Genomic DNA, 22,111 nt, shown 5'->3' on the forward strand with positions numbered 1-22,111 from the left:
AATGTGATCCCCGCTCAGTGTCAAGAAGGTGGGCAAGGCCCTTTCCCGGTGGGACACATGGTTGGCAGGTGGTTGCTGCCTTGAAACAGCTGCCTCCAGAGGAATGACTATGAGCCTCATGACAGGGAGTTGGACTAGATGACCCTGGAGGCCCCTTCCAACTCTGTGATTTTATGATTCTGTGAAGTAAATCTGGAAGTAAATTGTTGATGACAATTGTTAATGCAGCTCTCTCTGAGCCACCAAGGACTACTGTTTTAGATTGTATTTTGCAATGTTGCTTTGTTTCTGAGGAATACCTACCACAGTCACACTGCCAGAATATATACATGGGTGCTAAGCACTATGATTAACATTGTGGTCAAAAATGTTGATAACAGGCCTGTTATCTGCAGCTATAGTGGGCTGTATTAGCAGCTGGTTCAGCATGACAGACAAAGTCTTCTGCTTCTCAGTAGGGTTGCCAGCTGCCAGATATAGACTGGAGATCTCCAGGAATTCCAGCAGGCAAAGAGATCAGTTCCCCTGGAGAAAATGGCTGCTTTAGAAGGTGGACTGTATGGCATTAAACTTTGCTGAGGTCCCTTACCTCTCCAAAATCCAGCCGCCCAAGGCCTCGATGGGCTTCCAGTTGTTTACAAAAGAAGTAACAACATTCTGAAATGACAATTCTGACTTTTTATTACAATTTTTCTCTATTTCATAGCTGTCTTCTATGGCCTGGATACTCTGACGGTTGTGGGCATTGCCTTTGCAGCCTTTGTGATTGGCGCATTGCTAACGGGAGCATTATGGTTCATCTATTCCCACACAGGTGAGTGCGCTTGATTTTTGCTATATGACATAGTCCTTGCATACTCCTGGTATCTGAAGAAACCAAAACCCACCCACAGATTACCATAACCTGTTATTGTAACCTAGGGTACAAATGTGTAGAAGCAATTTTCTTTAACAGTAGTAGACACTGATTCCCAAAAAGGTTTATGTAGGATCAAAACTATAGTATTTAAATAAGTTATACTTTGCCCTCCCAATGCACTTAGAGCAAATTCATGACTATAAGAGGCCCAAAAATACATGTTTATTTTATTTCTGAAATAAAGATTGGAACTAGTTTCAGTTGGTAAGTAGGATTGTCATTAACATAAATACAGAGAAACAAAGTTGGTAAATTCATGTTCTGGCATTAAACATTCTCTGAAGTTCCAAGGCTGCATTCAGACATGACGCATACTGAGGTCAGATACGAACATAAGTTGTTGATGTCCTTATGCATCTCTTTTGCTTCACATATAAGCTTCATTTTTTAAAAAAACTGCCCAACTGTTGTGAGCCACTGCATGTGTTTCCCAAATCCACTCTAGTTTGGTCTCAAGATGCAATAAAAGTTGGAAAAGACTGGGGACAGCCGCCTTAAAATCTGCAGTTCATAAAGCAACAGGTAAATCTTTTACAGACAGATTCAAGTGGGTAGCCGTTCTGGTTTGAAGCAGCAGAACAAATTTAGAGTCCAGTGGCACCTTTAGGACCAACAAAGTTTCATTCAGGGCACGAGCTTTCATGTGCAGGCACACTTTCACATTGTACCTGAGGAGGTGTTCATGCCTGACCCCTGCTTAACCCCCTGCCAGGCTTCTGCCTGAGCCATTCCCCTCTCATGCAACTGTTTTGTATTTCGAACCGCTTTAACATCAGGCCTGGAGAGATGTTTAAACTGACAGAGCGATTGAAACAGTATTTTATTAGTCTCCTTTTAAGATTTTAAATGTTTCATTGTATAAGATTATTTTTCTTTGTTGTAAGCTGGCGTGAGACCTTTTTGAAGAGAGGCAGCCTAGAAATCTAAGAAAGGAATAAAGAAACAAATAAATAAGTCAGAGTTTTACTCATACTACTCAGGAACTAAGCAAAGGAAAATATCTTTTGGGAGGGGGGATCAGTCTTGCATGCTAAGTAGCAAGGATCACCTTTATAAGTTATTAATCCCAAACTCAACACAAGCCGTTAAAAAGCCACACATAGCATGCACACACACATGTCCTCTGATGATTTTGTTCCTGTCTCTGAGCCATGTTTTCAATTAACACGGTGAATCCTCCCTACCTTCCCCCAAAAACCAACACTGGAAGTTTAGAGGACTTTATTTAATGGGAGCTGATTGAAATACACTGACAAAGCAACAGATTATATTTGGCAAATGGGGACAGCAAAGCAAACAGTCAGACTTCCTGGACAGGGAGCGGCACTGGCAGTTTTCCTAAGTGTGAATAATAAAGTACATGTTGTTGCACTCAGATGGGTTAACGCTTGTTTATAGCCTATGGATGGGACGTAGCCATTTTGTTAAACTGCCGTTCTAGTCTGAGCAACAGGAAGAGTGTTGAGCTGGGCGGCCACTGGTGGGAGCCCCTGTGGTGTGACGGTCACAATGCCAGGCTGGAACTGTGGAGATTCTTCAGATGCTGCAGTTTGTCAGCCAGTCTCTCACCCTCAACTATCTCACAGGGTTGTTTGAAAAGAGAAGAGGGGAGACCCATTTAAGGGAGGGGTTGTGGGTGAGTGATAGGTGGGGCAGCCTTAGTCATTTGGGAGCCCTGGGGGGAAATCCAGGGTGAGAACCCAGAATCACTGCCACCATCCTTGGCCCTTGACCAGCCCCCTGCCACAACTACCCACCATGAGCCAACTTGCTGGGGAGTGGCAGGCTATAAATACAATAAACAAAGCAATTGCCCGCAGGGTCCAAGCAAGAGGTAGCCCTCGCCTCATGTGGTGCCACCAAAATCCAGCTATCCTCCCCCATCAGGGGCTGGGGTTTTTGGCAATCTCCCACCCAGCATGGACCCTGGGGTAGCTCCCTCTGCTGCCAACTGGTTAAGGTTACCCTTGGTGACAGAGCATCTGCTTGGGATGTTGAAATTCCCATCTTTAAAACCCACACAGTTATGTCCAGTTTAAAGGAACAGATAATAGGTGATGGGAATGACCTGTAGGTAAGAGTCTGGGGAACTGCTGCCTATCTGAATAGTTAAGACTGATGCAGCTTAATGTAGCTTCATGTGTTTATAAGTATGTGGAGAACAGATGAGCTACGCATGTGATAGAGGGCAGATTCAAATTGTTTGTTGGTTTTCCTGGGGCAAGTTACCCTCTTTGACATGGGTAGTCAAACTGTGGCCCTCCAGATGGACTACAATCCCCATGAGCCCCTGCCAGCAAATGCTGGTAGGGGCCCATGGGAATTGTGGTCCATGGACATCTGGAGGGCCGCAGTTTGACTACACCTGCTCTTCGAGGTTCAGGTTCAGCTCCTCATCAATACAGTTGGTGCTGAAGTGAACAAGATCTGTTACATACCATAGACCTGAGGAACAGAAAAGGCTAGAAGTCCCCATCATTATATAACGGACACCCAAAGGATGCCGTTTTCTCTGAAGACAAAATGGCATTTAATTATCCAGAGGTAGAGCAAAATGTATCCAAATCATGTCTGTTATGCAGTGTATGTGAAGCATTCCAAGGTATAACCAAGGGTGATCCCAGATGGAAGGAGGCACAACAAACAATCCATACAGGGATTGTGATGATTCCTGTGCTGGAGTAAGAGGATCACTACAGGATGGCGTTACAAGGGGGAAAGGAAAACAGGACGGATTGGACAATTAAGGCTAAGGGACGAGTCCCAGTGGGCCGATGGCCTGGATCCCTCCCCTAACACAGGGACCATCAACAAGGCCACCTCAGCCCAAAGAGGGGCAGGAAAAAGCTGGAGTTAGGGCTTGCAGCAGCAAGGAATGTGATGCACCTGTCTGGACTGTCCTTCCTGCAGTGTGGATTGGGATGTGCCCACCTGGATTGGCCTTGTTGCAGTGAGGGACCGGCCCACCGTGCCTCACCTTATCATGCAGTCTAGTTTGAACAGGCTCAGGGATGATCAGGGAAGTGCTCCCTGTCTTTTGGGGAGTGCTAGGCCCTAGGGGAAGAGCCAAGCTGGGCTTTGGGTGGGGCTCCTTTCCAGGACCATTTGCTGCCCATCGGTCCCCTCCCAGAAGAGTCATAACAAGCAGCTCTCTCCTCCTGAGAAGCTTCAGCAACATTGGCAAGAGATGATATCATGAAGCTTTGAGGGTTTCTAACAACACAATTGTAAATTTAGCCATGATAGGGAGCCTCATTCTCCTAGGAGTAGCAGCAAGGAAATGGGGCTCTCAGTCTTAGAATCACTGTGACTTCAGTGGCCAGGGAGATAAATCAGGGTGTAGTCTGCACAGGGCTTTTTACCCACTCCCAGTTCAAATGAATCCCTGCCATCTACACTGAGTTTGATTTTCACTTTGATTTTGGGCAAATCAATCTGAATTCAGCAGGATCCACACTGGAAAAAAAACAAAGTAAGTGCAGAATCAGCCCAGATCTCTCCCATTTGCACATTTTCCAGTGTCAGGCTCTGAATGGCAAGTGTGGGCCGCGATGGGAGGCAAGGGCTGCAGGAAAGAGAGCCAAAGCCAACTGGAGCCAAGGACGGGCCATGAGTGCTGTGGCCCAGCTTCCCCACAGGTACAGTTCCATGCTGGTTCCCAGCATCTGATGGGCAATGTGCTCACCCATCTATATTCCCCCCCTTCCCCCTGAAGTGCCTCTAATGGAAGCTGAGCGAGTGCTGTTGGGGTCGGAGCAAATGCTGCTTGTTCCACTCAAACAGAAAGAAGCCAACGTTTGTGGTTTTTGTTGTTCTTGGAGGCGGGTGCAGGAGAAAAAAATTAAACTCTGGCAAAGATCTGTGCCACTGAGACAAAGGGGCATAACCCTGTACTTGAAAGGAAAAAATGAAACGGTGGAAAGTTGTCCAGAAAGAGAAGAGGGGGAGAAGGGAAAAAAACAAACACCCAAGACAGTGCATTTTTGGCTTCAACACTGTAACAGCTGTGTGTGCTGTTTTCCCTAAAGACAAAAAGGTATTCATCTACACAAAGTTAGATCAAAATGTATACAGATCATACTTGATATGCTGACGTTGCTGTGCGTCTCTGAGTAAAAGCCTGGTTTATAAAATGGGTGACAGCATGGCTGTAATAGGACCCAGCAGCAGGGAATATGGGCCAGTTCTACATTTTGCAGATCTGCTTTTCTGGAAGAAGGTTTGAGAGGCCCCGTTTGGGGGATGGAAGTGCAACTGCAATTTCTGCATAAGCATGGCCCTCCCCCCCCCCCACACACACACACACATGCCCGCGAAGGTTCCCAGTGTGGGGAGGGCTGCCTATATCCACTTCATAACGATGGTTTTGGAAGGACGGGAAAGGAGATTTGTGTAAAAATGTCTTTGGGATGAAAGAAACAACCAGATAACGTGAGTGACGCAATTGCTGTGAGGCCTTTTTCTTTAATAGTGCCTCAAAACCATTTAGTTCTGTTTCATGTTATTTCTACTCTGTCATATATTACAACACATTATGCCGAAAAGTCATTGTGTCAGATTCTGATCTGTTCTATAGAAAATGTGAATATCTTAAAGCAACTATAAAGAATAATACAAGTTACAGTTTTAAAGATAATATACGTATCTCCACTTAACAATATTGAAATGTTTTGTAGTAATTTGTGTTCCTTGTAAAATCTGTTTCTAGTTGCTAAATAGATGATCCATAGGCAACTTCTGGCTCACCAACATGCTCCAGGTGAACTGACACATTTCTGCCCCTTCCCCTCCCTTCTCAATGCTCTGCTCTAATTACTCTGCATTCTGTTCTGCCCCCAGAGACCCTTGTGCTATCAGTTCTTTATGACTTGTGTGAGTCAATATGTAAAGACTGCCATGTATACCATGGCTTCCACTGATGCATTTCAGGGTTTCTTCCACATAACTCTTACCCCAAACAGAGAACTTATTCTGACTTTTATCTACTTAGCTGGAGTATAAGACTTCAGGATGCATCACCTGTTGTGTAGTGGTTAAGAACAACAGTCTGTAATCTGGAGAACTGGCTTTCATTCCCCAATCCTCCACATGAAGCCAGGTGGGTGACCTTGGATTAGTCACAGTTCTTTCCGAGTTCTCTCAGCCCCACCTACCTCAAAGGGTATATGTTATGTGGCAAGAAAGGGAGGCCACTGTGTTGGCTACCAGTCGAATTCTGGTAGGTTTTGGTAATTACCTTCAAGGCCATATGCAGTCTGGGCCCAGTGTACCTTAGTGACTGCCTCTCTGCCTGCACCCCTCAAATTGCTCTCCACTCCACCACCTCCAACTGGCTAGTGATCCCTGGCCCCAAGGAAATCTGCTTGACCTCAACCAGTGCCAGGGCCTTCTCTGTCCTGGCCTCCACCTGGTTGAACAAGCTTCCAGAGGAGATCAGGGCCTTAACAGAACTAAAACAGTTCTGCAGGGCCTACGAAAGTGAGCTCCTCCACCAGGCATTTGGTTGAGGTTGACCGAAACTAAACAGCATTTACTAGACCCCCGAACCTCCCTCTCATGAACCCATACGACGGATATGACCAACCACGGGCCTGTTAGATTGTTTACCCTATTAGAATGTTATCTTCTGTTTATTGCTATTATTGTTATTATTATTACTGTTACCTTCATTCATTTTAATCACCGAGTTTGATGTATTGTCCCTGTTTACGTTCTTTGTGAACCTCCCTGAGCCATAGGGGAGGGCGGTATACAAATGCAGTAAAATAAATAGATAAATGTATGTCCAAATGTTTGAATAAAATCCTAATTCATTCATCTCCAGCTTCAATGATGCCTCCCTTGGATACGCAGCCTACTGCATATGCTTCATCCTTGGCAGCTACCTGCTACAAAACACAAAACTGTGCAAACTGTTTGCCTCCCATCAGAGCAGTGTGATTTCAGTCTCTTGAAAAACAGCTGTAAACAACACTCCTTGTCCTTAGCTGAGATTGCAGCCAGCAGCCATACTGAGCAGCTAGCAAAGCAAAATGTGGGATTCCATGCAAATGCTGTCCCTGGGACCACATATGGTGAAAAGAAGATGATGGGAACAGTAAGAGATGTTGCAAGTAAAAATTCTTCTTTATTTCTTCCTCCTCTTTCCCAGGAGAACCAGCAGGAAGACAGCAGGTACCTACATCTCCACCAGCCTCCGAAAACAGCAGTGCAGCCCACAGTATTGGCAGCACACAAAGCACCCCCTGTTCCAGCAGCAGCACAGCCTAACACAGGTGGTGGGATGCAAGTCCAAAGAGCAACACAGGAGAACAGAGGTTCAAATGGAGCCATTTGAGGCCACTTGCTTTGGAAGGGCTGGTTTTGATTCTTAGGCAGGAATTTCCTTTGAGGGTTTTTTCCTTCTTTTCCTGGATAAACACAGTCCTTGAACCTCTTGCAGCAAGTTAGGCTCACACATGACAAAGCTACTATTTATGTGCAGCCGTGGATCATGTAAGAGGGTCCACTGGCTCTCAATGTGAAACATAAGCCAGTTATTTGTTTCCAGATGTGCTGCTTTGTTTCTGCAGAATCACAAGCTAGGGGTGTGCATTCGGCTAATCCAAGCTGGAAAAAAACCCTGTAAAAATACCTTATTGGTATTTTGGGGTTATTAATTCAAATGGATATCTTTTTGCTATCCAAAATGTCTAAGCTGAAAAATCCCCCAAATATTCAGGATTTTGTGGGACCACCAGATTGTGGCTGTTAAAGCGCATTTAAAGGGTTCTCATGTTGGAGGTGGCATTTAAAAGGACTACAAGCTTTTAAATGTCTTGGTTCACTTGCACTGCTGGGGCTTGCGATTAACATTTAAATTTTAAAGGATCGCCATTCCTATTAAAGTTTAAATGCTTCCCTCTCCACTGGAAACAATGGATGATGGGGGCACTTTCTTCGGGGTCCCTAAGAATTGGACCCCTGCTCTAATCTTTTTCAAACTTCAGTATGTTTTAGGAGAATCTAAAAAGAAGAATAGACCGTTCCAGAGTTCCAGTTATCCCCTCCCTGATCGATTCTCTATTTTAGCCTACGGGGAAAATTACTATAATGATCCCCATAGGCTATAATCGAACCAAAAATATCAACATTCCTGAATATTTATCAAATCTGAATAGCACATAAGTATTGGGATTTGAAAATATTGGGAGATACCAATATTTTTCAGATTCAGTATACCAAAACCTGAAAAATACCAGGGGGGGTGGTTATTTGTTGCACACTCCTAATCACAATGTTATCAAGGTGACACAAGGTGTCTGTAAAGGGATTTCAACCTCATAAGCTGCGTAAAAGATTTCCCCCCCCCCTCTCTTAAATAAAGAGATTCCATCTCATCAGAACAGGAACATTTGATGGACAGAGCAACTTGCTTTTAAGATCACTGATTGTTCCTCAGCTCCATGCTGTCATTTCACAGAAGCTTCTGTTTATTAGTGGTATTGTTGTTCATCTTGACTTGGCGCATAGCTTTTTGCCTGCTGTCTTGTCACCTGCAGCTTTGGATGTTTGCTTTTCCTAAATTTCACACTCTGGCAGTAAGAAGAATTGGGGGGAGGGGGGAAACATTCCTGTACAAAACTGTGGATTTTAAATGGTTTGATTAGATGTTTCAAGTGACACATGCATGTGCCCATTAATATATCTAGACATTCCTTGATGCAAGCTTCTTTGGATCCATAAAAGTATATATTATCCTAGTGAAGCTCCCAAATGTTTTGTTAATGTGAGCCAACACTGCACTATTGTCCTTGTTCAAGAACATAATGATTTGTTCGCCTTCTAAGCCTTTACACTACAGTGTGCATTACCTGATACTGGTAGTTTCACAATTGACATATGTGGCACCAGAGGCCCCTTTTATGTATGGGTGCAGTTCTGGCTCTAAAAGGCCTACTAGATGATCTTCTGGGAGTTCTACATCAGGAGCTTCTGAGTTGTGTTCCTCCCCCCCTTTTTCAAGGCTCTTGCCAGGCATATGGGCCACTGATTTAGGCCAGGAGTCTAGGGGGGGGGGGGTAAGTCTTTCCCCTGCACTATGCTCCCAATCAAAAACAATCTTGGATGCAATATGCCCCACTGGGAATCCTGTTTGTCCCAGTATCAGTAAGCTTTCCCAACATGGCCAGTAGTGTCCTCCCAACCAATTTTAGTTTGTGGAAAAGGCATAGCAGGAAGCTTAAAAAAAATCTTCCCCTCATACAATGTTCCTGATCAGAATCTGGTCCCCACACACCTGCTAAGAAACATTGTTTAAAATGCTGTAATCTCTTCATATGGAATTCTCAGAGTATCATTCATCAGGCCTTCAGTAAACAAAACCCCTCTTCCCAACCCTGTAACCCACCCCTGAGTATCAGGCACATGTGTAGAACTCTAAGCTGAGGTAATGCTGTGCAGTACTATAACATGTGTGCATGATCATCATCATCATCATTATATATATATTTGTAGTTCTGTAGACCTGAGCCTTTGGTACATCTGAATATACTCAACAGATGTAGAAATGGCGAAAAATCCCAGAAGATTCAGGAAAGAAAATAGCTGCAGAGACAGATCTGGGGTTTTGACCATGTATTTTGAGCACTGTCAATTGGGGGGCGTATGTTGAATTGAATCATAGTAATTTGGAAACACGTTCTTTTTAGTCAATACATCAAGCAAGGATCGCTTGTGAAATATGAGCATTTCCTGCATCCAGATGGGTTCACATTTTGAGGCTGACCCATAACATAAGACACAGATATCCCCATATTTTTTATTTGGCAGATGATTTTAATAATTTAATTTGAATTCCATTCCATATGAATGTGCGACATTAGCAACAGCTAGCTTTTTGTTATTAAAAGTGCATAGGTCATGGCTGCATTCTCTGCACTTCCAGAATCGTCTCAAAATTTTATGAAAATCTTGTTTTTAATGCTCCGCAGGAGAAAGCTATCCAGCAGATTGTTTTTGTGTGACTCATCATTTATTAGAATGAAGGACTGCTTAAAAGACCCTGTGTTTTGCCTCACACTGCTAGTTAGTCATCTCAGCACTGCGATTGGATATATCCCAAAGTATCATTTGGAATTCAAAATGGCAATCCGGTGCTAATTTTCAGAATAATCATTAGTACCCTTGCCTTCTCCAAGCCTTGCCATATGTCCCAAATGAAAACAGGGGGGTTCTCTTTGAAGCAGCAGGATTACTATGGTGTCACTTTGAAGACCTAAACACCGTTTTCTGATTCTGCCTTGCTGAAAGCCTAATGAGCAAAGCTTTCCCTTTACAGGCTAGCAAAATCTCAGTTTTTATTACCTTCAGCGGCAACTGTTCCCCCCCTCCCCCCGCTATAGCAGAATAAGTTTTAAACTTCGGTTTACATTCAGATTCTACTCCCGATTCGGTCCATGTGCCCAGTCAAGCTGAGTAACATCAGTCCAACTCCCTGCATGTATATTAATGTCAGCAGATAGACTTCAGAATGAGTTTAAGATCTGTCAGATAATATGTGGTTTGGGCAAGAGAACACAGTTGTGCCTTTCATTAGGTGCTTGAATGTAGTCCTGTAAACACTTCTACTTTGGGCCCAATTCTTTAGACTGACTAGTGCAGCTCTAACCGTGCAAAGAATCCTGGGGTAGCAGAGGGGGAGGCAGAGGAAAGTGAATGCACTGCACCATCACCTTTTGTTCAAGGAGAAGCAGGGCATTAGTACAATCTAAAGCCAGTCTCAAAGGTCTTTCCACGGGTTTTGTAACAAGGCTGCAGATGGATCCAGCCACGTTTGTTAACCCAGCCCTGTGTGCTCATACACTTTTAACAGTGGCTTGTTTTGCCACAGTGAGCAAAATCCAAAACAAAAGCCTGTTATTAGTACAATATACCTTTTATTAGAACAATATCAGGAGCAAGAGAGTCCAGTAGCACCTTAAAGACTAACAAGATTAGTGTCAGGCTTTGAGCCTTCGTGAGTCATTGAAGAAGTGAGCAGTGAGTCGTGGAAGTTCAACCCCTGCTGCAAATTTTCTTAATCTTTAAGGCTACTGGACTCTTGTTTTTTCTTTCTCCTACAGACAGACTAACACAGCTACCTGACTTGATCCAAATATCGCAAAACAGTGTCCACATTTTGAGTTCTGCTGAATTTTCTTCCTTCAGGTTAGATGCTTGGGAGATGGGGGGCGAGTTAAGAGAAAAGAAAGTATCAAGTCTCAGTCTCCTCTTCTTAAGCCCTCCTCTGCATCCTGTGAAGAGTGCCAGAGAGATGTGAACAGACAGTAGTTGTGGAGCTGGTATCAGATTGGATGGCAGCCTCCAGCTGTAAAGATAAAGAATCCTGGTGGTTATCCAAATGTCTCTCTAACATCAGACAGTCCCCTTAAAGGGCTGTGAGCAGAGAAAATATGTGCCAGTCATTCTGTTAACAATACTGGCGATGAATGACAGATGATGCACTTTGTAAAGAGGCAATGGAAGCCTAATTAAGTAATGTGACCTAGTGGAGGGGAACTCCCTAAGTTTGTAGGGAACTTCCTAAATTTGGACATTTTCCTCCAATTGAAGGATCTCTCTCTCTCTCTCTCTTTCTCTCTCTCTCTCTCTCTCTCTCTCTCTCTCTCTCTCTCTCTCTCTCTCTCATTCACCTAAATCCAGGCATTTCCAAAATAGGACAGAGCGGCCGTGTTGCTTCATTGGTCATATCATTTAGCTAAACATTTCCCCTTGTTCACTGCCACAAAGCAAATCACTGTTAAAGGCACAGCTGTACAGGCTGGTTCAAAAGTCATCAAAGAAATGTATTTTCCCTTACTGATTTTCATTCTGTCTCCCCACACACACACACACATGCACACCCACACACACTTTGAGTCCTCTGCATAGAATTTGTCCTTGCAAGGAGGAAAATGCTCAGATCTCTTTGCATTTGCCGGTGCACCAACCAGCAGATCTGAGAATCCTGACTGATTTGGACTGTATCAAAATGTAACTGGGATTATCAGGGTATATTATTGCCCTTCTTAAGTGTTTGCAGGACTGGTCTATTAAGTGCTGAGAACCGATTTGCCATTTGTATATGTAAAAGCAATGTGCTTTGCCTAACCTTCAGCTGAATGTATTTTGTAATCATATTCTGTGTATGAAAACCTTTTTAAAAATGTCTTCAAAGAAGACTAGAGTCTTTAAATCAATCATAGCTATATTTTACTACATTAAATGTGGGCATAAAGAAATATAGAGATATATTTAAATATAAGTGCTTTATATAAGATGTTTAATTTCAATTACTGTGAATTCTACCGTTTTGTACATTCTTTCTCTTCCCTTTACACTCAGATTTTTTTAAAAAGTAGAGGTCTCATAGGAAGTATTAAAACTTGGTTTTGGAACAGAAAGATTAAAAATGTATGCAAAATAATTAAATGTATATTTTGAGAGAAAAAGAGAAGCTACATTCTCAGTATTTCTATCAGTAATTTTCTCTAAAACCTAGATTTATATTTAAAGTCTCACAGACCCCCAAAAGTGATACTTAGGAATATACAAGTGACATTTTCTAGGTTTATATTAAACATTAAATTTTAATTAATTGATTCACCTTGATGCACTTGCATTAAAATACTTCAGAATGCTCACTTTATTATATGCCAACTATATTATATTTATTTTATTAACAGCCTGAGTTAATGGACAGCTCCTATAGGTTATCTAAATAGTAGAGCAAATGCCTGATGCAAATCATGGCCCCCAAAATCACATTATTCTGTATGTTCAAAAGGTTTGTGTATTTATTCTTCTTTGTGACTCAAACCACACACACCCCAAAGTCATATCCCTTGATAATAGAGCTGTACATGTACAGAAGAATTTCTTGCACACACATGCACATGATGCCCCATTAACTAGGCTGGGTCCAAAGCCTCATGTGCATTTGACATGTGGATTGGATTCCATCACTGGAAATGAATGGGAAAATTCTAGGCAAGACACTTCCACGTTTACATCAAAGCTTCCATGTCCACAATGGGAGCAAGATGATGAGACTATAAACCTCAAGGCATTTAAGCCTGAGTAAAATGTTGATTTTAATAGATCTATAAAAGCCTTGAGGATTGCAGCATTCAGGAACCGAGTATCTACTCCATGACCCAGCCATGTAGAAAGAAAGTGAATGTCCTTGCAGATAGCTTCACCACAAAGCTGAACAATGCCTTTCCTCATAGCCACAGAAAGCTGTATTTCTGCTACAAGTGTAAGCTCTATATTTTGCTGTCGTATTATTTACTGCAAGGGTTTTTTAAAAGGCAAATTATTTGGTGTTGTGTACTTATTATATCACGTGATGGTGTATAGCATTTCTTGAGAACCTTATCTTGCCTGACTAACAAAGTATAATACCGTGGAAATTTTATACCAGAGTCTGTGAGTGAGCAGTGTTTGTGTGTCCAAATGAAAATTTCTTCTGCTTCTAGTTTGGCATTTCAGGAGGACTGCTAAAAGCTTTTTGGAAGTATAGAATGTCTATTGGATCCTTTGATGCTTGTTGACGTGTTCAGTGAATTCTAAAGATTGGTGAGGCATAACTGCCTTTTGCAGCAGCTGTGCAGATTCTGTCTCGATATCGCTTGAGCTTCTTCTATTTAACAAGCCCATCTTTAATAACAGTTTTAACAAGTCTACCTTGGACACTCATTAGGATGACAGATCTGTCATTTCCTGGATTACCCCACCCCACCCTGGTTTCCTTTTTGCAAAACTGTGTTATGCTGACTGTCTTCCAGTCCTCTGGAGGGTTGATGAAGCTGGATGTGTTTATTTACCAATCAGCAGTTTCACATCTGAGTCCTTAAAGGACTGTCAAGTGACTGTCACGTAGCCCAATGGTTTGTTAATCTGCAATTTCTCTCTTAGTTCTAAAATCTCATAATTTTTTACCAGTGTACTTCAGATTCACTCCCCAAAAACAGTGGCTAAGGTATGTATATCACGCCAGCATCTGCCAGAGTGGAAAGTAACATAAAGAATTCATTTGTCCTCTCTGCAACTTTCCTGCCCTCCTGTAGTTCTCCTTTCACCTCAGTTCCATCTAAAGATCCTGCTGCCTTTCAGCCTGTTTTGCAGTTCATCGTGTAATAAATGCTGTTTGCTGTCTCGGTGCATGTAGCAGCCAGCCTCTCAAAGTCCTTCTTTGCTCCCCTTATCATCCACTAGACATTTACAACGTTTGCTAACACTGAGGTGGTTGCCCTCACATCTGTGGAGCTGCCAAAGTGGGGAATTGCTTGATTAAGGTTTCAATAGAAATTACTTCTCACTCTAAGACACGTACTTTGCTTGTAATATCCATTTATTATCTAAGCACTAGCCTTTGCCTTGTCAAATATTTTTTTGCCTTGGGCAGCTTTTATTTTACTGTCACAAAAAGTCAAAAGTGTCATGCAAAATGTCATGTGGAGGTTGATGCAGAGTGCTGCATGCTGTTTGAAACCAGATTGTTACGTTCACTTTTTATGGTCATTGTGTGCCTCGATTGTTTCTATGATATGTATCTACCTCATGCTTCAAAAGGAGACCCTACTGCTGATTGTAAGTGCAATCCTGGAAGCACTCCTGCACATCTGCTGTCCCTTCTAGCAGGACTTGTGTCACCACATAAGGCCCATTAGAGCAGACGGTGGATGCACAGCTGTGGTATTGGTGGGTTTGCACCCTGTGTGAGTAGAGTGCTTTCTGTGAGGCAACTGTTGTTCTCTGCTATGTTTGTCACATCTGGGGTGTTCATCACAAAACTGAATCATTGCCTGGCACCTGCCAGTTCCCCAAAACAATAGTTTAACCTTTTTGTTGAAAAATAAATAAATGAGTCTAGTTTCCTAATACTTTACACACACACCAAAACTAGTGGGGGAAATATGCCCACTTAAAATCCCTGTGGCCAGTTTGAACACCCCATTTGTATGTTTTTGTGTATTCTTTGTATAAATGATAAGTTGTACAGTTTTGATAGCCACAAAGTGTCAAGTTATCTTGAGTCCTCTGTGCTTAATAAAAGTATATCAATTATTAATAAAATGTGGTGTTTGCTTTCTAGTCTGTGAAAAGCACAGCAACGTGTTATTGAGGGCTTTAAATATTACAACGATGTTCGAATGGCAGTGAGGAAGGAGGCACAAATGCCTTTACTCACCCTTGTTGGTCACCATTTTAGGAATGAACATTAGATTGAAGTATAGTCCTTTTCTCTTTGCTAAATCAAGTTTAGATGCTTCTTGCTTTGGTTGTTGTTTCATGAATTCATTTTAGACGGTTGAGTGCCACGGGGCACGAGCCTCTAAGTGGTCACCTTCTGCCCTCTGGCAACGAATGCCACCAGGCTGCCACCGCCGGGCCGCCAGTGCTCAGCGTGCATCCATCCTCTTTAAAGAGGCCCCTGTTCAAGGACTGCCAGGCCCTCTGCCCCAGAGGCCTGCCTGGCTTCCAAGGTGCACACTTGGTTAGATGGCAGCGCCCCTTGCTTTGGCCATCTGGGAACCCCCTTGAGAGGTAGCAGCTGTTGGTCGCCAGCAGGCGTGAGCCTCTAGGGGGCCACCCTCTGCTACCCAGTCCTGCTTGCCATCAGGCTGCCCCTGCATGCCAGGGCAGGCCTTGCTCAGCATGTGATCAATGTCTGAAGGAGACTTTCGCTCCGGGCAGTCTGATGCATAGGCTCAGACTGCCTGCCAACAGCCGCTTTGGCCATGCCCAAAACCGGCAGCTGTGACAACAAATGTAACAAAGACACATAAGAACTGGCCCAGGGAAGTATTGTGGGAAGTGTTGCTAACAGGCCAGCCAGAAGGCCGGAGTCTGGCGTGTATGCAGCCCCTTAAATAAAGGGTTGGCTGCCCAATTCCTCCTCCCCACCCCTCCATCAGCACAGGGGCTGGCCCAACTCACCTGGTGCCCTGGCTGCCTGTGCCCTTGGTGGGCTTCCAGCAGCCAGCATGCACTTGCTCTCTCGGCCCCGCCCACTGCACCTGCAATGACACAGCTCCAGGTAAGTCGGGGCCATCCTTGTCAATATGCTGGGTCAGCTTGTTGTCTTAGTTGTTTTATGGAAAGCATGTATGTCATATTGAGCTGCATCCCATGGTTCCATTCTGCCTGCACAAGGAGCTTTCTAATCTACGCAGCCTCCACCACCACCAGAAAGCTGCTTTTGGAAGATAACTCAGAATAATGAACTATCTGGATACAACCCATTGTAACCAGTCAAATTCATTTCCAAAATGTGGTTATGTTAGATTGAAAGCCTTTTCATTTGCAGAGGATTTAAATGTGTTAAATTGTTTTCTAAATTGAAGCCATTTTTGCAAGTCCGTGGCTAACCGCTTCCCACAAAGGTTTCTCTATGCACTTTAAAATAGGACCGCACCATTTGTGTCATGCAAAGTCAGTGGGAAAGCTATTTTCCAGAATCTCCATGTGTGCCGCAAGGCATTATCTGGCAAGTATCCAATCCATATGGATGCATCTGCACAGCGTTGTCAGCAAAGGATTGTTTTATTTAAAGGGGGAAGTTGCAGGGGTTCTTTTGCAACTCGCCTTTCACATTTCCCTTCTGGAAGTTGAAATGTCCTGCCACCAAATGTGGAAGGGACGCAATGATCAACTGGCTACAACTGGGAAATAAAGTGTTCAAAATCACCTTTGACTTCAGAGGAACCTTTGACTATTAATGTGGTTTGGCTCTGTGTTTAAAACATTTAGTCCAGTGCAAGCTGCTCTTCTTCATAAATATAGAAAGATCATTGAAAACAGAGAGGTGCCCACTTGACAATAAGATCTGCACAAATCCTGCAATCACAACATTTCAATCTAGGGAATGAATAGTTGCAAACATGGATGGAATCAGTTCCACCCAGGATCTATTACTTGAAAAACATCAGCGAGAGACACATAGGATTTGGCTTGCTACGTAAAATGTGGAAAACAGCTTAATAGAATATGAACAGGCTTTGGCAGTTGTGCAGACCTGTTGTTTAAATAGGGCAAAACACCAGGTCCCAAATGCAATTGTGATGCAGCATGCCAAACTCTTTTCCATATGTCACAGGAATGTGAGCATTATGCTTTTCCAGGAAGATGTGATAGAGCCCTTAGACTTCTCCCCAGCTGCAAATGAGTGGATGGAAAACCTAGATACCAGTATTTAGGGGAATTGCCCAATCTGTTGGAATAACCATTGTACCTAATTGGCTACATAATTCATATTATTATATGCTTCCTGTGTGTGACTCTGTCATGCAATAAAAAATAATAGTCCAGTGCATTTAGAAATGTGCTTAATTGTTAGCATTATGTTGAACTCTCGTAAGACATAGATCTGTGGCACTGTATGTTGTTTATCTATGAATTACAGTCCATAGAAGTGTAGTAAATGTACCCAAGGATGACAGAATATTTTTGCTTCCTTATTAGAACATTTTTCTCTTCCAAGAATGAATTAAGATAAAGAATTAGTCTTATCTTTCACCATTATCCTGAAGATTCATATTTACTGCTGCACCATTTTAAAGAAAAAGATGTGTCATACTTAAATATTTTTCCTAAAAAAGAAAACGTTAACATTTACAATATGTTGATTGCATGCTGGTTTTAATGCTATACATTGAAACCTTAGAAATATCACGAAGAGAACATTGTCAGTTTTAAAGCCTTGGTTCCTGCCAGGCACTTGTAAATGAAACAGGCATTTTGGAGAACAAAAAGGCTATTAGTAAATGTCAGCTGCGAGAAGAATACAGACCAGACCTTTTCTGCTCTAAACTAAACTTAAATATATAGCAGCACAAATTAAATCTGGGCAGCATACTGGGCCAATGTTCTGATAAAGCAGTGTAATAAGTCATTTTGTAATTGTAGAGGAGGATTTATGAGGGCCGAAGTCTGCGTGCTGCCTTTGTTTTCATTCTGTATTCCCAGAGCCTTAGCTTTAGAGCAGACCTTCTGAACTCATGTGCATTTACATGGATTGGATTGCACATACACATACAAAATCAAATTACATCATCCACCTAGCCATAAAAGGTCAGAGCTTAAATTACTCTTCCATGGACTTTCTCATTTACTAGAAACCATAAGGGAAGTCTCTTCAGCCTTTGCGGAAGACTTCATGCTGCAGCAACATTTTTGGCCTGCTATGCATAAAACTTTGATATGTTTTCTCAGTTTTGTCCATTGTGATCGATTTCCTATCTTTTGAAAAGTACAACTGAAGCACACACACTTATAGAGTGTTGGGTGAAGGCATACAAAAAGTGTACTTTAATCTTTCACAGAACAAATATTATTTTGTGCATTTATTATATCTTATAAGGGGCTCTTAAGTAAAGGCTGAATTGAGAGCCTTTGTTAAATTACTGCTATTTTCCCCTTATAAATCATTGATGATACAGTTTCATCAACTATCAAGTCACTTCATACACACTTAAAATATTGCTGAAACAAGCATAAGATTTTATTTGTTTCAGAGGATAGCAAGCAAATTAAGTTGCCTTCTGCTGAATCAGATCAGGGGTCCACTTGGATTAGTATGTTCTCTTCACACTAGCAGTACCTCTCCAGGGACTCAGGTGGACTTTGCATTATTTATTAAGTGATCCTTTCAACTCGAGAAAGGATTGTACCTGCATGCCCAGCAGATGCTCTACCTCAGTGATTCCCAACCAGGGGTCTGTGGGAGATCTGAAATGGCTTGGTATTCGGGGGGGGGGGATCTGGGCTGTCTTCTTAGCTCCTACTCTTATTTCTGGCCTACATGAGGCAGGACTGCCATGGTGGTAGTAAAGGTGGGGGGGAGGGGGCAAAAGGAGAGTTAAGGGTATGGTAGTGATGTCACTTACGGGTGCATGGGAGTGGATGTGGCCAGCTGGCATAACTTCCAGGCCTCCTCAAAGTTTGAAACATTATTTTAGGGGCTCTTCCACATTCAAAAGATTGAAAAAGGCTGAACTACCTCTTACCTACAGCCCTTCCTCAATGGTTGTTAGGAGATGTGGGGCACATTTGGGTCAGCCTAGGTCTGCCACCTCTACACACATATGAGATTATCTGTGTTATAAATGGGGAGCTTCTGGAACAATGTAATCAATAACTGATTTCTAGTCCCAAAGGCCTCACTCTTAATTTTTGTTGTTTCCCCTCCTGCCACATCAACATACTGTCACAGTAACAGAGTTCCCCTAGGAAAGAATCTGACAGTGGGAAGAGCAGGCCCATTTCCCAGCAGCTGCAAGAGAAGAGCAATGCTCAAAGGGACAGAGCTGTCAGAGAAGGAGGAGGGAGTGTTGGCTGGTTCTGGTTTTTCAGCTATTTCATTGGCAGGATGGGCAAATGGCCCAGGTGTTTCAAACAGCATTGATATATTAGAAATACTAGCCAGGAGGTAAATAGAAGCAGCTGACTTTCTCTGATAGTAAACTCTTTCCATTTAACATTCCATTTTGTATCTACAAAAGGGGTCTGCATGTTTGTCAGGAGGGCCTCAGTCTTGTGGGGACCCAGTGCACATTGGCCTGCATTCTGCATCCCTGGTTTTGAGTAGCCATTCCACAGTGAGAGAGCAGGATGAAGAAGCTTTCCTGAAATACAGCTTTTCCCAGAGTGGGCAGTTTCGGACCACGTATTATGGGGTTACCTCTCGGTTCACATGAGCCAATGGAGCAGTCCACTAGTCTTGGCCTACATGAACTAAGGGCTTATTTTAAACAAAATCCCTTGTATTGTATTGAGTGGTGGTTGCTTCACAGGGACCGTTTATGCACTGGAGGTTTCATGCCAGGCTGCAGGCTGGAGTTTTAGTCATGGCAGGTTGCCCAACCTCTTCCTGCACCCACATGGGGCAGCATTTGGCCCCCAATCTGTGCTCCTGCATGGGAGGTGGGGCAGTGAAGTTCCCAGTGCATAAACGGTCAGGGAAATGCATGTAGAAAAACCTCCTTGAAGATACAAAGTTTAAAACCCATTGCTGTCTAGATAATTTTAAATATGACATCTTTAAAACCAATCTACATCTGGCCTGTTGAGTAAGCTGTTTCTGATCATCATCTAATTCCCAGATTTTCCTAGTTAAGTGGGAGGAGGGGGAAAAGAAGCAGTACATAACGAAGGCATTTACTTTAGAAGAACAAGAAGAGTTGGTTCTTATATGCCACTTTTCTCTTCCAGAAGGAGTCTCAAAGTGGCTTACAATCACCTTCCCTTCCTCTTTGCACAACAGGCACCCTGAGGGGCTGAGAGAGCTCTGACAGCTCAGTTAGAACAGCCCTGTAAGGGCTGTGGAGACCAAGATCACCCAGCTGGCTGCATGTGAAGGAGGAGTGGGGAATCAAACCTGGCTCCCCAGATTAGAAGCCTGCACTCCTAACCACTACACCAAGCTAGCTTTCCCTCCCCCCCAAATCACAAACTGTACAAAAAAAACTGTACTTTATGCAGCTGGGTTTACAAAAAATGCTGTTAGAAACATTTACTCAAAAGCAGTAAAAGAAAACTGTTTTTAATGGCATTTTGTACGTGTGTGTAATATTGCACTCATATTAATCTTTATACAGTTATCCAAAAAGTAGCTTTTTAATGTGTATTTAAAGCTAGGAAATCTTTAAATAATATGGAGGAAGTAGATATAATGCCTGGAAATGTGAAAATTCAGATTCTTTGAAATATCATCGCTATTTAAATAATGCACAATAGTGAGATGCTTTTAAAGAGCATTTTGCAGGCTCATAGCATAATATTAAGATGCTATATAAGACCTCTGCAAGCCTGATTGACTCAGAAGAAGTCCCAATCTGTTAAATAGGAGTTATTTCCAGCTTCAATTTAGCTATGATTTCTGGGAAGTAGTTGTACTCAGATTTCTAGAGAAAAGCAAGATTGTATGCTACTAGGAATTCTTGGTGAGGATAAATTAAGAAAAGATGACACCTGGAAACGTGATGTTTTTTTAATGAAAGATAATGGCGTAATAAAACACCAGACACATACTTGTCCCATTCTGCACTGGGGGCAAATGGGTGGGGGGATTGGTGCATGGACTGGTTGTAGGGCCTCCTCAGAGAAATGCCTGTCCATGAACTGGCCCCCTCCCTGGCATCCTGCATCCCACCCCCACCCTCGAGTGGCAGTGGGAAAGAAGCAAGCTGCCTCAGACCACAAGTCCCTCAGCTCATCCGCACCATCAGGAAGGTGGGACAGGACTGATGGACAACCCTGCCCTGAGTCATTGCAATGAGGGGCAGTATATAAATCAAATAAATAAATAAATACAATCGGGGTGGCCTATACTGATGCCTGCACAAGAGGGGAAAATGCGGAGGTGCATGTCAGGAGGCTATTGGATGTTGCTGTGTCTGCCACAAGCAGCTGACACACCCCACTTTGGGGCTGTGGTGTCGGGGGGGGGGAGACTGCCTGCGTCCGGTACACATGCTGTCAAGCCATCCTCCCCCCTACCCCAGGCAGGCTTCACTGGGTGCAGGTTGGTTGGGGTACATAAATCCAAATAATAATAATAATAATAATAATAATAATAATAATAATAATAATAATAATAATAATTATTATTATTATTATTATTATTATTATTATTATTATTATTATTATTCCCACTGCCTTAGGAGCTTGACAGTGCCCAGTGCACCCCCATCAAGCCCCAGTCGCTGTACCTTAAATATGCCATAATAAAACACACAACTTTTGAGTGCCATATTTAGAAGCCTTGTATCATAATCAGCCCTACCTAGCAACTGCTTATTGGCATGGTAAATGCAAATAATGAATTTACATTCTCAGAAATCTTCCTTATTAACATATATGGAATAGCAAATAACATGTATGTTGAGATAACTCTCTATGAACATGTCAATCTACATGTGAAGGAGCTCACTCATACATTACAGCACAATACTGGCTGGAATCCTGACAAGGATTTACCGCTGTAAGTCTGAAATCAAGTATTAGCAGCCAGTCTTACATAAGTGCACATGCCTACCTACAAGTTACCAAGTCCTCAAGCTATGTCTGAGTCTGCCCTGAGGATTTTCATCCAGATGTTACTTGATTATACCACTGGTAACAAAGCTCCCAGACACATGGGGGCATGACTTAGTTGGAATAATGTCA

At 42.9% G+C, this 22,111-nt stretch overlaps 1 protein-coding gene across 4 annotated transcripts in view; it reads left to right on the forward strand.

Moving 5' to 3' along the window:
- TGFBR3 (transforming growth factor beta receptor 3) overlaps nt 1–15,019 on the forward strand; it is a 167,339-nt gene extending 152,320 nt beyond the window's left edge. For 3 of the 4 annotated variants that reach the window (XM_077333035.1, XM_077333032.1, XM_077333033.1), the window contains exons 16-17: nt 707–814; nt 7,071–15,019. In XM_077333035.1, the coding sequence (XP_077189150.1) occupies nt 707–814; nt 7,071–7,189 (227 nt within the window). In that variant the 3' untranslated portion in view covers nt 7,190–15,019. Of the gene's footprint in view, nt 1–706; nt 815–5,627; nt 5,654–7,070 lie in introns of those variants that run through there. The other variant, XM_077333036.1, reaches the window with a different exon arrangement.
- The last annotated feature ends 7,092 nt before the right edge of the window (nt 15,020–22,111 follow it).

This window comes from Paroedura picta, chromosome 4 (genome assembly GCF_049243985.1).
Source record: "Paroedura picta isolate Pp20150507F chromosome 4, Ppicta_v3.0, whole genome shotgun sequence".
NCBI lineage: Eukaryota > Metazoa > Chordata > Lepidosauria > Squamata > Gekkonidae > Paroedura > Paroedura picta.